This window comes from Salvelinus fontinalis, chromosome 33 (genome assembly GCF_029448725.1).
Source record: "Salvelinus fontinalis isolate EN_2023a chromosome 33, ASM2944872v1, whole genome shotgun sequence".
Lineage (NCBI taxonomy): Eukaryota > Metazoa > Chordata > Actinopteri > Salmoniformes > Salmonidae > Salvelinus > Salvelinus fontinalis.
Genome location: NC_074697.1, coordinates 32139550 through 32154344, shown reverse-complemented (window position 1 = coordinate 32154344; position 14795 = coordinate 32139550). Strand labels below are relative to the sequence as shown.

The following is a 14795-nucleotide window of genomic DNA, read 5'->3' as shown; positions in this document are numbered from 1 at the left end:
CTATGGTGGACACAACACTCACCAGGCTGAGCTGGGCCTGTACCAGCTGGAAACAAAGAGAAAAGTCTTTAACACAGTTACAGAGGCATATCCGTTCTAAGTAATGATAAATCAAAACCCCTACAAATGTTTGACTGTACAGTAAATTCAAAAATAATCACAGGTCATGAACAATGAAGGTGAGCTGACAGTAAAGCCATCTAATATTGCTCTTCAAAGATAAGATAAGAAGAAAATATAAGAAAGTACAGAAAGTATGATAGGTACAAGTAGGACACCATTTTTATGCAGAAGGAATTTTATGTTGTCAGGAGAATCTATTTCAATTACTTACCACTAGGTTGAAGCACCCCAGCACCAACTGTGAAGGCAATCAGGTAAATTATTACCAGTTAGGTCATAATTATGACAGTTATAAAAGTTATTCCAAAATAGAATAACTTACCACTCAAAAAACTCAAATAAAATGTTCAGTGATTCTAATGACATATAATGCAAAACTATTGAATATAAAGTATAATTGATGTTGGCTTCATAAAAAAATACAACAACTGTTCTGCAGTGGTAATGGTCTAATACATACCTCCTGGTAATCCTGTGGCACCTGCAGCAAACCAACAGAAAGTTCATCAATGACGTGGTATACTAATACTATACATTTCCATGGAAATTAACAATAAAGTACTGTATCAAAGTCCGAGATGCAACCAGACAGAGAAAATCAAACAAAATGAAATACCGTAAAGTTACACAAATGTTAGTTTCTCTACTGTGAAGAACAAATCTAAAGCAGGGGCTCCAAAAAATATGTGCTGAAAGAATGACACAGTATTATGTACTTTTGTGTCCATTTTTCGCATATATATGTTTTCGAACAATATGGTATTTAGAATAGAGTACTGTAAGTAAACATCAGGTAATAGCAAGGATATGATCCCCTGCTGTAGAAGATAGAGGGAGATAGGACTTTAACTACCAAGGAGAAAGGGTGAGTGTATACAATACGTATCTACAGGGATATCAGGCACAATCTTCATCGGAGCAATCTTTATTGTGGAGGAAAAGCTTGTCACAATACAGTCTCATACCAGTAACATTAACAGTAACCAGTAACATTAAAGTATAAGTTAATCAAGTATTGACAAGTGTCAGATTAATTTTATTTGTTAAAAAGCAAGGGAGGGAGGAGAGAGCAGAAATGGGAGACATTTCAAGCGCTGCGAGCTGCAAAGTTAGTTGGGGGACAGAGAGACGGAGCGTTTTAAGAGGACAAACTACGTCTAGAAAATACATTGGCAACACATTATTTTGTCAACATGAGCATTACTTTACATTCCTCTACATTTTTGTAGTTGTAGCAGGAGGCCAAAACTACAATGTTTTCACAAAGGAATCTAACAGAATCAACCGCTAACAACTGTCATATGGATTGAATGTTTATCAAAAACCAATAAGTAATCGCATCAAATGTTATGAAATGCTTATGTAAGGAATTGTAAAGAACACATGTGTATACTACACTCTTCAAATGAAGTGTAACTATGTCCTTAGTCAGAAATGGTTTGATCATGCAAACACAGACAGCAGCAAGTCTTACTGGGCTCTGGCTCTGGGGCCTCTGTGGCCTGTGTGCCAATAGGTGTGGGATCTGCCAAAAGACAACAGGTTCCAGTTTCATCCATTGCAGTTGAAAAATATATAGGATAGGGGAAACTAGCATAGGGCAGAAACCATTATGGGGATCCGTGGCACTGCCATGGCAGGAGGGGAGGGGATAAGCTCCGGCTCCAGGTGGTGAATTGGATCATACAATGACACTAAAGGGGACAGCACTAGCAGAACAGATATTAAGCTGTCTCTTGTTTGAGGGTTTTGGGAGAAGAGAGGGGGGCAAAGAGGTTTGGGGTTTGGGAAGAGATAAGGCAGGGACTGGCTTGCGTGATACTGACGTTGTTGTTTGATACACCTGCAGTGGAGCGCAGTTAGCCAGACAGCAGTGGTAGTGGTAGAGGAGGGGAGAGTTAGATAGGATGCTAAGCCTGTGTCTGTAGGCCGTTGATGTCCTGATGAGGCCTGCTGGAAAAGTCTGATGGGGCTTTGTCAGGTTATACACAGGTTATACAGTACATCAAACAAAAAAGAAAACTTGCATTATAATCCATCTCTATTATTGAATAAAAAATATATATTTATATGGCATCTATGGTACAGTAATTACTGCTTTTTTAACAGCTCTGTAAAATACAGTGTATATTTAAAATACAGTAACTCAGGGGTTCTGAGGTACTGCAGGGGTCCACGGACAGATTATAATTATATGTATTTTTTTACATACATATTTTCTATTCATATTATTAACAACAACAGATTAAACTAATTTTGGCCAAGGGATCCGTGGAATAAGTTTAGAAGGTGTAATACAATACAATAAAATGTAATATTATTAATCCACAATGTATGTTCTTAACCCTGGGCAACATGGGCATGTCAGGCTCACGTGGATATTGGTATCCACAGTACTCTGCCAATTACCAATCTTTTAACATGATACTTTTTGTATTCCCACCAAATTGTTTTAACATAACTGCACTGTAATTTAAGCTTTAAAACGGTAAAGTTTTCTCTCTGCCCATGACAAAATGTGTTGAATTGCAGGAAAATGTTCCTTCCCAGGGGATGAGACTTGGTTCATCCGGCCATGCACTGCCAACGTCATAGTTTACTACAGTCCTTGTATGCTATTTTTAACTCAATCGAGCCTCTTATTATGAGGGGGTCTCTGATGAATTTTCTATCACAAAAAGGGTCCCTGAAAAGTTTGAGAACCGCTGCAGTAACTAACACTTACTCTGTAGCTTTTGATATACAGTATTTGCACTGATCAATGAGAAAACAGTTGAATTAAATCCAAAGTCTTGTTGAGCGCAAAACATGTCGTTCTACCTGTTATGGGTCATAGTGTCACATTAGGAACTTTGTGGATTTTCTTTAAACCCTTCATTTTGGACCTAGTTGTGTAGTACTAGGAATTATCCTGAAGGAACTATCTAGGCTAGGAAAAATAAACCTAGCAAGAATCAAAGGTGAAACTAGTATCCATTTACCTGGTTTGCTTGCGGTAGGTATCCCTGTGCCCACTGGTAAGTCAGTGTGCTCAACGGCAGTTCCTCCAACACCACCACCCACGCCCACACCTGGACTTGGAGTCGCTGCTGGCGCTGGTACACCTTCTCCACCGATTCCCACTCCGTTTGGCTTACCTGTGGGCAGGTAAGAACATAGGTGAGGGTACAGTATAATCTCTTGAGCCATGGTGAAAATCTTGATTCAGCTAACAAGAGATAATAGGTACTGTACAGAGACCGCACAGAACAGACAAACAATATTGTTCTTCCACTGGTCTGCATTACCTAGACTAAAAGTTATGACAGAACAAGAGAGGCTCTTACCATATTTAGCAGCTTTGGCCACGGGATCATATCCTGCAATCACAAGCATCACATCATTCATATTTTCACTGTATTTTGAATCACCTTGATATCTCACAGAAAGACAGACCAGACCGTGATACTGTTTGAGCTCTTTCTGATGTCTTTACTATTCACACACATCCTCTGACGTACCTTCAGCTCCTACTCCACCAGGTACTCCTCCTGCTCCTCCAAATCCTCCTGCTCCTAAGCCTGTTCCTACACCTCCTGGGACTCCTGTGTAGAGGTTCACAAGGAAATTATATGATTTCAAAACCAGAGATGTGAGCATGAATTCAACTGATGTTCAAATTCTGATATTGCTGTTTTGAGTGATCTTACCATATTTAGCAGCTTTGGCTGCAGCGGGATTATATCCACCAGCCCCAGTTACACCCCCTCCTCCTCCTCCTGGTAATCCTCCTCCTGGTAATCCTCCTCCTGGTGCTCTTCCAGCTCCTATGCCTGCTCCTGCACCTCCGGTGACTCCTGTGGTAAAGAAAACAATTGGATTTTTAATGAATATCCAACTTCAGAACTGCCAAAGATACAGTAGACTTGTCACACCACGACTTAAGATAGACGTAAATTCAACCAATGTACCAGAAATGAATGAGATTGATTGTTTTGAGTGATCTTACCATATTTAGCAGCTTTGGCCGCAGCAGGGTTATATCCTCCCCCTCCTGGTACTCCACCAAGTCCTCCAGCTCCTAGGCCTGCTCCTGCACCTCCTGGAACTCCTGTGGTGGAGGATCACAAGAAAATTATAGTTAGTTAAAAGTAGACAGAAGTTTAAGTATGAATTTAACCAATGTACCAACTCTGATGTTGCTGTTTTGAGTGTTTTTTCTTACCATATTTAGCAGCTTTGGCCGCAGCAGGATTATGTCCTTGCATGCAAAAAGTTAATCAATTAAAGGCATCATCCCTGATTTATGAACTCACTAAAACAATTGGGGGGCGGTTACTAAAAAGCAAGCTCAATGGAGAATGTCCAATGAAACTGTTTTTTATTCCAGGATAAGTCTTCATCTCTGTCTAGGAAGCCACCCTTTACAGAGATCAACATAATGTGTAGCATATAGTACAGTACATTTACAGGGCAAATCCAAAACGGACTCACCTCCATATCCAGCCCCGGGTACCCCTCCTGCTCTCCCGGCCACGCCAGCTCCTCCTGGAACTCCTACAGATCAGGCTCAGGATGTTATTATTTGGTGGTTTAAACAACATGTAATATCTAATGGTTGCTTCTTTGAAACCCAGTGGGGGGAAAAAATCAAATTTATTTAGGGGGTTTGACACCACCGGCAGTATATCAATACAGTATATTAATACAACGGTTAGGCAGTACATTTTTCAAAATCCTGGAGAGGATAAAATACCATATTTAGCAGCTTTGGCAGCAGCGGCAGCCCCTCCTGCTGGTACCCCTCCATATCCTCCATAACCTGAAATACAAAACAAATAGCAACGTTTATAAATGACCTCATAAATGGTTTGATAAGACAGACCAAAGCTCCCCAATCATAACCAAACAGTATTAACTCTTCCAGATTACATTAGATTTCAACTTCTGTGCAAACCTCCATATCCTGGTCCAGCCCCAGTCCCTGGCCCTCCTCCTGCTCCTCCTATGCCGGCTCCTCCAGCTCCTAGACCGGCTCCTCCAGCTCCTAGGCCGGCTCCTCCAGCTCCTAGGCCGGCTCCTCCAGCTCCTAGGCCGGCTCCTCCAGCTCCTAGGCCGGCTCCTCCAGCTCCTAGGCCGGCTCCTCCAGCTCCTAGGCCGGCTCCTCCAGCTCCTAGGCCGGCTCCTCCAGCTCCTGGGACCACAAGAAGAACATTTTATTATTTTAAAATAATGTCTCCATTCAGAACTCCCTAAGATACAGTATACTTGTTACTCTTCTTCTTCTTACCATATTTAGCAGCTTTGGCCGCAGCAGGATTATATCCTGAAATGTAAAAAATGTATAAATTAAAAACATCACTCTTGCACCCCAAGCCTCATGATACAGTAGTATTACTAACACTAGTTTATGCTATTAATTCATGATATTACAGTATATCAAGTTGGCATCACTGGAAACGTACCTCCAGCTCCTGCCCCTCCTGCTGCCCCTCCATATCCCCCATAGCCTGTCAGTCAAAACATGGAACATCATCAACCTAGTAGCACTATAAGGCAATGTACCCCACTTTACCTTAAAACCAAACCCTCTGCTCAAACACACTAACTCCACAGCTTAAACCTGTATATAAAGCCAACTCTACCCCTATGCAAAGTTTACAAACTACATATAGATGTATTGTACATAGGAACAAATACATATTGTATGTGTGAACACTGCCTTTACTTCCACTCCTCCCCCAGACCCTTCCTTTGGTATACGTACTCCCAGGCCTGGGATATCCTCCAGCAGGCACACCACCATATCCACCCCCTGGCCCACCAGCAGCCCCTTGACCTATAACACAGGAGAGGGCACGTCATGAGCAGACACACGGTAGTACTGTAAAACATTGACAGAAATGTCATTATGAATTCAACTGATGTACATTTTTCTTACCATATTTAGCAGCTTTGGCCGCAGCAGGATTATATCCTCCAGCCCCAGGGACAACCCCTGCTCCTCCTCCAGGTACTCCTCCCTGTATTCCTCCTGCTCCTCCAAGTCCTCCTGCTCCTAGGCCTGTTCCTACACCTCCTTGAACTCCTGTGTGTTCGCATGGAAATTATCTGATTTTAAAACCCGAAATGTCAGCATGAATTCAACCACTGTACCAACTCTGATGTTGCTGTTTTGAGGGATTGTTCTACCATATTTAGCAGCTTTGGCTGCAGCGGGATTATATCCTCCAGCCCCAGGTACACCCCCTCTTCCTCCTGGTACTCCTCCAGCTCCTAGGCCTGCTCCTGCACCTCCTGGAACTCCTATGGTGGATGCAGAAAGCAATAACGGACAAAATGTTTACAATAAATTCAACCTATGCACCAATGTTGATGTTGCAGTTCTGAGTGATGTTTCTTACCATATTTAGCAGCTTTGGCCGCAGCAGGGTTATATCCTGGTGAATAAATTTGAGTTAATAAATTAAAGATATCAGACTTGATTTTAATAGTTATAGCCCATTAACTATGATTAGGTACCTCCAGCCCCAGCCCCTCCTGCACCCCCATATCCTCCTCCTCCTGCTCCTCCAAGTCCTCCAGCTCCTAGGCCTGCTCCTACACCTCCTGGAACTCCTGTTGTAGAGAAAAAGTTTTGTATTTACAAGTCATGTATACCATAAACCAACACTGAATGAGACTAGCGTTGTTGTTTTGAGTAATATTACCATATTTAGCAGCTTTGGCTGCAGCGGGATTATATCCTAAAGCCCCAGGTACACCCCCTGCTCCTCCTCCAGGTACTCCTCCTGCTCCTCCAGCTCCTAGGCCTGCTCCTGCACCTCCGGTGACTCCTGAGGTAGAAAACATCAAGATTTTGTTGTTAAGTCATGGCTAACTTAACAATTGAAAAGATACAGTAGACTTGTCACTTTTCTTCTTACCATATTTAGCAGCTTTGGCAGCAGCAGGATTATACCCTACAAATAAATTAATTAATAGATTTTAAAAAATATTTTCAAAGTCACACTTTCCAAGCCACATAATGCAGTAGCATACAAAACAGTGTGAATGGATTGGAGAAGTCAAGCATCATGACTTACCTCCAGCCCCAGCTCCTCCTGCTGGTACCCCTCCTGTTCCTCCAAGACCTCCAGCTCCTAGGCCTGCCCATGCACCTCCTGGGACCCCTATGGTCGAGGGAAAAAAACGAACATTGGATTTCAAATTCAACTATTGTATCAACACTGAATGAGTCTGGCCTGATATGGAGTGATTTTCTTACCGTATTTAGCAGCTTTGGCAGCGGCAGCAGGATTGTATCCTGAAATACAAACAATGACAATAATTCAAAACATCACTCCTGACTTGGATAATATAACAAAACTGCATTTCCAGCCCCATATCCCGAAATGTAATAAGATCATGAAATATAAATATCATTTTAGATAATCCTGTTGCCAAGCACTGGTTTATACTATCGATTCATTAAATTGTTATAAGCCTTAGACCATGATGAGATACCTCCAGCCCCAGCCCCAGCCCCTGGTACCCCTCCTCCTGCTCCTCCAAGTCCTCCAGCTCCTAGGCCTGCTCCCGCACCTCCTGGTACTCCTATGATGGAGGGTCACAAGAATATCAGCATAAATTAAGCAATGTACCAACACTGTGTCACGACTTCAACCGAGGCAGGCTCTCCTTCCCGTTCGGGTGGCGCTCGGCGGTCGTCGTCACCGGCCTACTAGCTGCCACTGACTCTTTTTCCTCCCCCTCCTTATGTGTTTATTTGTATCACCTGGTTTGAGGTAATTGGTAATTAGTGTGGCTTTATTAGTCAGCCAGCCTGTATGCTTCTTTGTGCGGGATTGTTCGTCTGTAGCTTTGGATTTCGGGAGTGGTTTATTGTATTGTGTACTGGGTTTGTCTCCCGTGTTTGTAGACAGGTGTTTATGACACCCAGTAAGTCCGTGTTGGACATTTTGGTTTGCCGGTTGGGCATTAAAGATCACCGTATTGAAGCTCTGCTGTTCCTGCGTCTGATTTCACACCCCCCGACACCCAGGTCGTTACACACTGAATGAGCCTGAAGTTGTTTAAAATGTAGTTTTCTTACCATATTTAGCAGCTTTGGTGGCAGGGTTGTATCCTAAAATAAAAAATTATTAAATTAACTTACATCATCCTTCCTGGCTTGAATAGCAAAATACAACTGCATTTCTAGCCCCATAAATTAGCAGCAGACAGCACAGAATGACTGGAGGGTAGAAATGAGTGTACATTTTAATGATTGAAATGAACTTGATCATGAACATTTGTCTTACCATGGATTTCTGAGTCTCCTCAAGTAGTAGTTTATGCTATGAATGAATTCATGAAATTGCTACAAGCGTAAGATACTGTAGTGCAATAATTAGACAAGGTACCTCCAGCCCCTGGAAAAGCCCCTGCTCCCCCAAACCCAGCACTCCCTGGAACACCTATAGGGAGGGTAACATCCATACAGTATATTACACTATACAGTATGATCATTTCTATGATTAAAAAAGACTGGTGTGAGTTGGAGCTAGCTAAGCCAAAGAACGAAGCCCTTCAGTGATGGTGTGTTAACAGCATTGTAAAGGCTGTGGCCTGGGCAGCTTTGGGATGTTTTGGTTAGTTATCCTCACCGTAATAGGGAGGCCTGGCTCCCACTCCATAGCCTGTTCAGAGATGATGAAAATGGTGATGGTGTTAAAGATATCTGCTACATTAAGTTTAAAGCTGCAGTGCCAATCCAGGTTAGTGCACGTGATAGGAGTCAAGACAATACAGAAATATAATGCATGTACAAGGATGTCTACAGGCAAAATGCACTGGTTACCAACTCTCAGGTTGGGGTCTGCTTGAGCAAGGCACATCACCTTCATAACAGCTTCATGCAGAGCCCAGTAGCTGGGATAATGTACAGTGCGGTACATAATTGTTGGCACCCTTGATAAAGATGAGCAAAAAAGACTACTAAATAAATAATACAAATACTGAGCTATATTGTATGCTCCCAAAAAATTGTGGAATTATATTGATATTAATACAATTGACAATTACTCAGAGAAATAGATTTAGATAAAAAATTATTGGCACATCTGTTTTCAATACTCTAGCACCCTCTCCTTGCGAGGATAAAGACACAGAGTTTTATGAGATTGGAGAACATGTTGGGAGGGATCTTAGACTATTCCTCCAAACAGAACCTTTCCAGAACCTTGATGTCCTTTGTCTGCGGTTATGGACTGCACTCTTCAATTTAAACCACAGGTATTCAACGGGGTTCGAATCCGGAGACTGAGATGGCTATTGCAAAATGCTGGTTATGTGGTAAATTATCAATTTCTTTGTGGATTTTGATTAGTGCTTTGGGTTATTGTCTAGCCAAAGATAGCTAAAGATCCACCATCCTATTTTACAGTAGGTATGAGGTACTTTTCTGCATATGCTTCTGTTTTCAATGCCAAACTCACCAGTGGTGTGCATGGCCAAAGAGCTCTATGTTCATGTCATCTGACCATAGCACCCGTTCCAAGCCAAGTGTCAATGCTGTTGATCAAACTCCAAGTAGTGCTATAGTCATATGACATGAAAACAGAACTCTTTGGCCATGCACACCAGTAGTGGGCTTGGCATCGAAAAACGGAACTTAAGCTAGGCCGTAAGTGGATCTTCCATCAAGACAATAATCCTAAACAGACATCAACATCAACAAAGAAATGGTTCATTAATTGACCCCAAAATCAACATTTTGCCATGGCCATCTCAGTCTCCAGACTTGAACCCCATCGAAAACCTGTAGTTTGAATTGAAGAGGGCAGTCCATAGGTGCAAATTAAGGATAACAATGCTCTGGAAAGATTCTGTAAGGAGGAATGGTCTAAGATCCCTCCCAATGTCCAATCTCATAAAATATTTTAGACAAAGGCTCAGTGTCGTTATCCTCGCAAGAACACTCTGAGCAATTGTATTAATATAAAATAATATATTTTCCCCATTGTTTTGAGAGCATAGGTCAATAATTGTATTATTTATTCAGTCTTTTTTGCTCATCTTTATCAAGGGTGTCAATAATTTTGGACCTGACTGTACTTTAGTTTAAGCTATAGCTAGGAAAACATACTGTAGTAGAGGTATGTAGTATTTTCCTCCATTCAGAGGTGTTCAGCCTACCTCCAGCTCCTCCTAACCCTGCGCCTGCTCCTCCTAACCCTGCGCCTGCTCCTCCTAACCCTGCACCTGCTCCTCCTGGAACTCCTGTGGGGGAGGGTGACATGAAAACAAGGGTTGGTTAAAAGTGGACAGACATTTCAGCATGAGCTAAAACTAATGTACCAACTCTGATGTTGCTGTTACGGGTGATGTTTCCTACCATATTTAGCGGCTTTGGCCGCAGCAGGATTATATCCTGAAATGTAAAACGGTAATTCATTAAAAAGGAAATTCCACCAAGCCATTACAGTAGACATACAGTAGAGTCAAACTACATGACATTCTGCACCCCAATGGTGCACCCCAATGGTGCAGTGCACCCCAATGGTGCACCCCAACTGTACCTCCAGCCCCAGCTCCTGGTACTCCTCCTACTCCTCCTGCAACTGATCCAGCACCTGGAAGACCGCCTGCACCTCCTCCTGGGAGTCCTGTGTAGAGAGACACAAGAAAACCATTGGATTTCAGAAGCATGTCTAAATTCAGATAGTTAACAGTGGAACTAAATGAGTTAAGAGTATGATTTCAATCAATGTACCAATTCTGATGTTGCTGTTTTCAGTGATTATTTACCATATTTAGCTGCTTTGGCCGCCGCGGGATTATATCCTAAAATGTAAAAAGTTAATCACTCGTGATTTTTATAGCCTAAAGATGATTAAAGATTTTTGCCAAATATAACCATCTAGTTCACAATATCATACCTGAATAAAGTCCTTAATCTACACAGTAAAGAGCAGCACCACTGAGATGAGATTAGTGATAAATGTGGAGTATACTTTTAGGCTCACCTCCAGCCCCAGGTACACCCCCCCCTCCCCCTCCTGGTACTCCACCAAGTCCTCCAGCTCCTAGGCCTGCTCCTGCACCTCCTGGAACTCCTGTGTGGCAAGACAAGACAATAACAGTTAGATAAAGGGATGATCTGCAGTTCAAACAATAACAAAGCAATCTCAAATTTATAGACAGCGCTACACATGCAAGACTGACCATCCATGATATCAACATTATAGTTTTAACACTGTTTTGAGGCTATGCAGTATTGGTTTACAATAAAAAGGTTTACAAACAAAGGAGTTAAACACGTTTATTTTGGATTATGATTGTACGACAGTTCAGCTAAACCTAGGAGGCATCTATACGTTATATTCTTCAAGAATATGTGGGTATATACAGTATCATTAATTAATTTAAAAAATGTATGTAGCAACTGCTGTTTGCCCCTTTAAAGATGAACAGAAATAAAACATCTATGTACCACCTCTTGTTTTGAGAGATTTTTCATACCATATTTAGCAGCTTTGGCCGCAGCAGGGTTATATCCTGAAATGCAAAAGTTTATACATTAGAAACTCAGATTTTTATAGTCAAACTGCAATCACAAAAAAATGTGGCAGAATTCTGAACTAACTAAACTCACTGTAAGAGGTCTATCAGAATTTTAAGTTGTACAGTTACTTTCATATGTACCTCCAGCTCCTCCGGGTACCCCTCCAGGTACTCCTCCTGCTCCTCCTGCTACTGATCCAAGACCTGGTACGCCCCCTGCACCTCCTGGGACTCCTATGGTGGAGGGTCACAAGAAAACGACTCACATTCAGTCTTGTCTTACTATCTAAAACCCTGATATTGCTGTTCTGAGTGATGTTTCTTACCATATTTAGCAGCTTTGGCTGCAGCAGGATTATATCCTGAAACGTACAAAAATTAATAATCTGAAAATCTTTAGATATAGTCTGTCAGTATAGACCACAAAAAGAGTGAAAAAGCTACGTATATGTTTCATTTGTATCCTCTGAATATCTAGTGGTAGTAATGTTGCTGTCCTGCAGTAACTGTAGCTGTAGCTCTAGTAGTTTTGTTTGGTGGTACTGTACAGATACAGTAGTAGGTCAGAGATCTCTTTCTCACACTCTCTTTCTCTCTCTCTCACCTCCAGGGTAAGCTCCTCCCGCTCCAGGGTAGGCTCCACCTGCACCAGGCACACCACCCAAACCAGCACCTAGGGGTGGGTGAAGAGAGAAAAAGAGAGAGAGAGAGAGAGAGAGTAAACACCTCAAGAGTTAGTAGTTGAAGTAAAGACATTTCAGTAGCCCTGTGATAGCGATCATTACCATATTTAGCAGCTTTAGCTTGAGCCTGGGCCGGGTTAAGACCTCCTGTCCCCACACCTGCAGAGAGTGGGGGAACATAGACAGAGTTACAGGTCTCATTTCCAATTCATTTAAGTAATAGAGAGCTTTTAAAATATATTTTCACATATATTTGTGTAAGTGTTCTCCAAATCCCTACCAGTTCCAATGGGGTATCCAGGCTTGGATCCAGGACCTCCTTTTCCCCCAGGAAGGCCTGCTCCACCACCACCACCAAAGCCCCCATATCCTGAAACAAGTGGAGAGAACCATCTACCATCTACACACATACAATTACACATACATGCAGGCACAATACTTAAAACATTTACATTTGAAAAACTTTCTGTACCAAATGGAAGTTTGCCTCCAGCTCCTCCAGCTTTCGCTCCATAGCCACCTGTGGAAACCATGGTGACAAAGAAATGGAATAGAGTAAAGGTTTCGAATATCCACCAGCACACTGTCAGAAAATCAATTACTACTTCAATGTTTTTGAACGGTCTTTGTTTTAAGTTATTGATTTATTGCTGATTTATTCATTCCAGATCCATCCAAATACATAAAACCACACAATTACACTCTATTCTATTCAGCAGTAAATGTTAATACATCTAATGTAGAGGGTTAGTAGTTCTACATCATTGTTAAGGTTTGAGCCCAGTAGGTCATAGCTGAAGCAGTTTGGGTTTTTGCATGTGTAAACACAGCTACATTTGTTTCTCATCAAACCGGTGTTGATTTGATTCAGAGATATGACCTAGCCTGCTACAAACATCGAGAAACATTCTGAAAACGAAGCTACGGAACAGACAAGGAGGATTTGTCAGTCCACTCAGATCGTATTTGTCAGTGACTACAGATCTGTGAGGAGGCCAAAGGAGAGCTCTAACCTACTGTATGCTTTTGGCTGCATGACACTCTTCCCTGTGAGGGACCGCATACAGTAAATAGATAACTAAGACCATGTTGTCTTAACACACATCATATTAACTGACATTGATTGAAGTGGTGGTCCCTTACAGGGAATGGGTGTGAAGCAGCTAACTTACATACAATACATGACAGGAGCAATCACAGTTTTAGTGGGTTAAGGTTCGGAGCTATTGCACTTTTCAGATTCTCGAAGCGTCTTAGAGGGGAAGGTGGTAGATGTATCGTTCTGATTTTGAGGTCTTCCTAGAACGTGATGATGTGACTGCAACAACACATGGTGAAAAGGGCAACAACTCAGTTTTGAAGAGGAAAGAAAACACCCTTGTCCCAAAGCCAGGACCTGGGCCTCAAAAAGAGAACGATTCTCAGTAGCCAATTCACAATGATAAACCCACCATACATGACCTGATGCCTAGGAGGGGGGTAGCCATAGAACCGCCCGTGCACGTGGCCGTTCATGTGACCGTGGCCGTGCATGGGGCTGTGCATGTGGCCATAATAGGGGTGATGGGGATAAGACACTCTGTGCACTAGAGGGAAAGGAACTGCAATGCACGGTCAACAGTGTGTCAACTTAATTTATAATGACTGCAAACATCTGACATATAACATCCATTAAACACTGGGATGATTGACGTTTAAGGACAATAGTCATAGTTGTTTTTAAGTAACTAATGGAGGATTGCCACCTCCAGTTTACCTGCACACGCCAAATGACAATACACTTGTTTTAACACTATCTATGTGTCCATTTCTATAGATTTCAAGATGTCAATGCAAAGACTGGAAAATGTAGTTTCATTATCAACATTTTACCTGTGAATTGATAGTAGAAAATAAATCATTAGCAGTCATTAAATTGTCCGATGACATACCTTGTGTTTTGGGTGTTTTGAGTGGGTATCCATGGAATACTCCTGGCTGCATTGGGCCTCCGTAACCAACACGACCTGAGCCTCCTGGTCCCTGTTGTCCTCCACCTGGCACTGTAGAGGACAAATCATATCAGGCAGACAAACAGACAGGCTAGACATGAAAACAATGTGATCTGTAGATGCATGCTACAGGTATCCCAATCAAATGTTACATGATTTGGGATTGAGTCCGTTCCCAGTGGCCACACCGGGCAGCACTCCACGACCACCAAACCCTGCAGACATGAAGAGGAGGGGATCAGAGAATTAGCTAGTGAATGGATTAAGGTTGAATGGCGGGAACCCGGTTACCGAGATTAACCGGGATTTACCGCCTAAAATCACTCCCTTTTCCCGGGATAAATAACTGTGAGAAACTGGTAAATTATAATACATTATTTATGTGAACAGCATGGTGTGAAATGGCGTTAAATGATATGTGATGTCTAAATATGGCTTCCCTGCGGCCTCTGCATGATGATTCAACAGCCCA

The 14795-nt window shown here is 42.2% G+C and overlaps 1 protein-coding gene across 10 annotated transcripts in view; it reads right to left on the bottom strand.

Annotated features, from left to right (window-relative positions):
* The window catches only part of LOC129832045 (elastin-like), a 93390-nt gene that overhangs the window by 16039 nt on the left and 62556 nt on the right, over window positions 1–14795 (bottom strand). For 2 of the 10 annotated variants that reach the window (XM_055895761.1, XM_055895762.1), the window contains exons 13-55: window positions 14476–14538; window positions 14264–14374; window positions 13784–13933; window positions 12805–12852; window positions 12613–12702; window positions 12435–12491; window positions 12254–12322; window positions 11976–12011; window positions 11791–11883; window positions 11608–11643; window positions 11112–11201; window positions 10894–10929; window positions 10665–10751; window positions 10481–10516; window positions 10282–10365; window positions 8751–8783; window positions 8508–8561; window positions 8198–8230; window positions 7609–7698; window positions 7370–7408; window positions 7188–7274; window positions 7029–7064; window positions 6813–6938; window positions 6625–6720; window positions 6507–6542; window positions 6295–6408; window positions 6044–6190; window positions 5870–5941; window positions 5568–5612; window positions 5393–5428; window positions 5060–5296; window positions 4859–4924; window positions 4597–4659; window positions 4328–4363; window positions 4112–4213; window positions 3813–3959; window positions 3624–3707; window positions 3450–3482; window positions 3105–3260; window positions 1598–1648; window positions 584–604; window positions 335–361; window positions 23–46 (exon numbers count right to left, since the gene is read on the bottom strand). In XM_055895761.1, the coding sequence (XP_055751736.1) occupies window positions 23–46; window positions 335–361; window positions 584–604; window positions 1598–1648; window positions 3105–3260; window positions 3450–3482; window positions 3624–3707; window positions 3813–3959; window positions 4112–4213; window positions 4328–4363; window positions 4597–4659; window positions 4859–4924; window positions 5060–5296; window positions 5393–5428; window positions 5568–5612; window positions 5870–5941; window positions 6044–6190; window positions 6295–6408; window positions 6507–6542; window positions 6625–6720; window positions 6813–6938; window positions 7029–7064; window positions 7188–7274; window positions 7370–7408; window positions 7609–7698; window positions 8198–8230; window positions 8508–8561; window positions 8751–8783; window positions 10282–10365; window positions 10481–10516; window positions 10665–10751; window positions 10894–10929; window positions 11112–11201; window positions 11608–11643; window positions 11791–11883; window positions 11976–12011; window positions 12254–12322; window positions 12435–12491; window positions 12613–12702; window positions 12805–12852; window positions 13784–13933; window positions 14264–14374; window positions 14476–14538 (3177 nt within the window). The remainder of the gene's footprint in view (window positions 1–22; window positions 47–334; window positions 362–583; window positions 605–1597; window positions 1649–3104; window positions 3261–3449; window positions 3483–3623; window positions 3708–3812; window positions 3960–4111; window positions 4214–4327; window positions 4364–4596; window positions 4660–4858; window positions 4925–5059; window positions 5297–5392; window positions 5429–5567; window positions 5613–5869; window positions 5942–6043; window positions 6191–6294; window positions 6409–6506; window positions 6543–6624; window positions 6721–6812; window positions 6939–7028; window positions 7065–7187; window positions 7275–7369; window positions 7409–7608; window positions 7699–8197; window positions 8231–8507; window positions 8562–8750; window positions 8784–10281; window positions 10366–10480; window positions 10517–10664; window positions 10752–10893; window positions 10930–11111; window positions 11202–11607; window positions 11644–11790; window positions 11884–11975; window positions 12012–12253; window positions 12323–12434; window positions 12492–12612; window positions 12703–12804; window positions 12853–13783; window positions 13934–14263; window positions 14375–14475; window positions 14539–14795) is intronic. The other 8 variants (XM_055895763.1, XM_055895764.1, XM_055895766.1 and 5 more) reach the window with 7 other exon arrangements.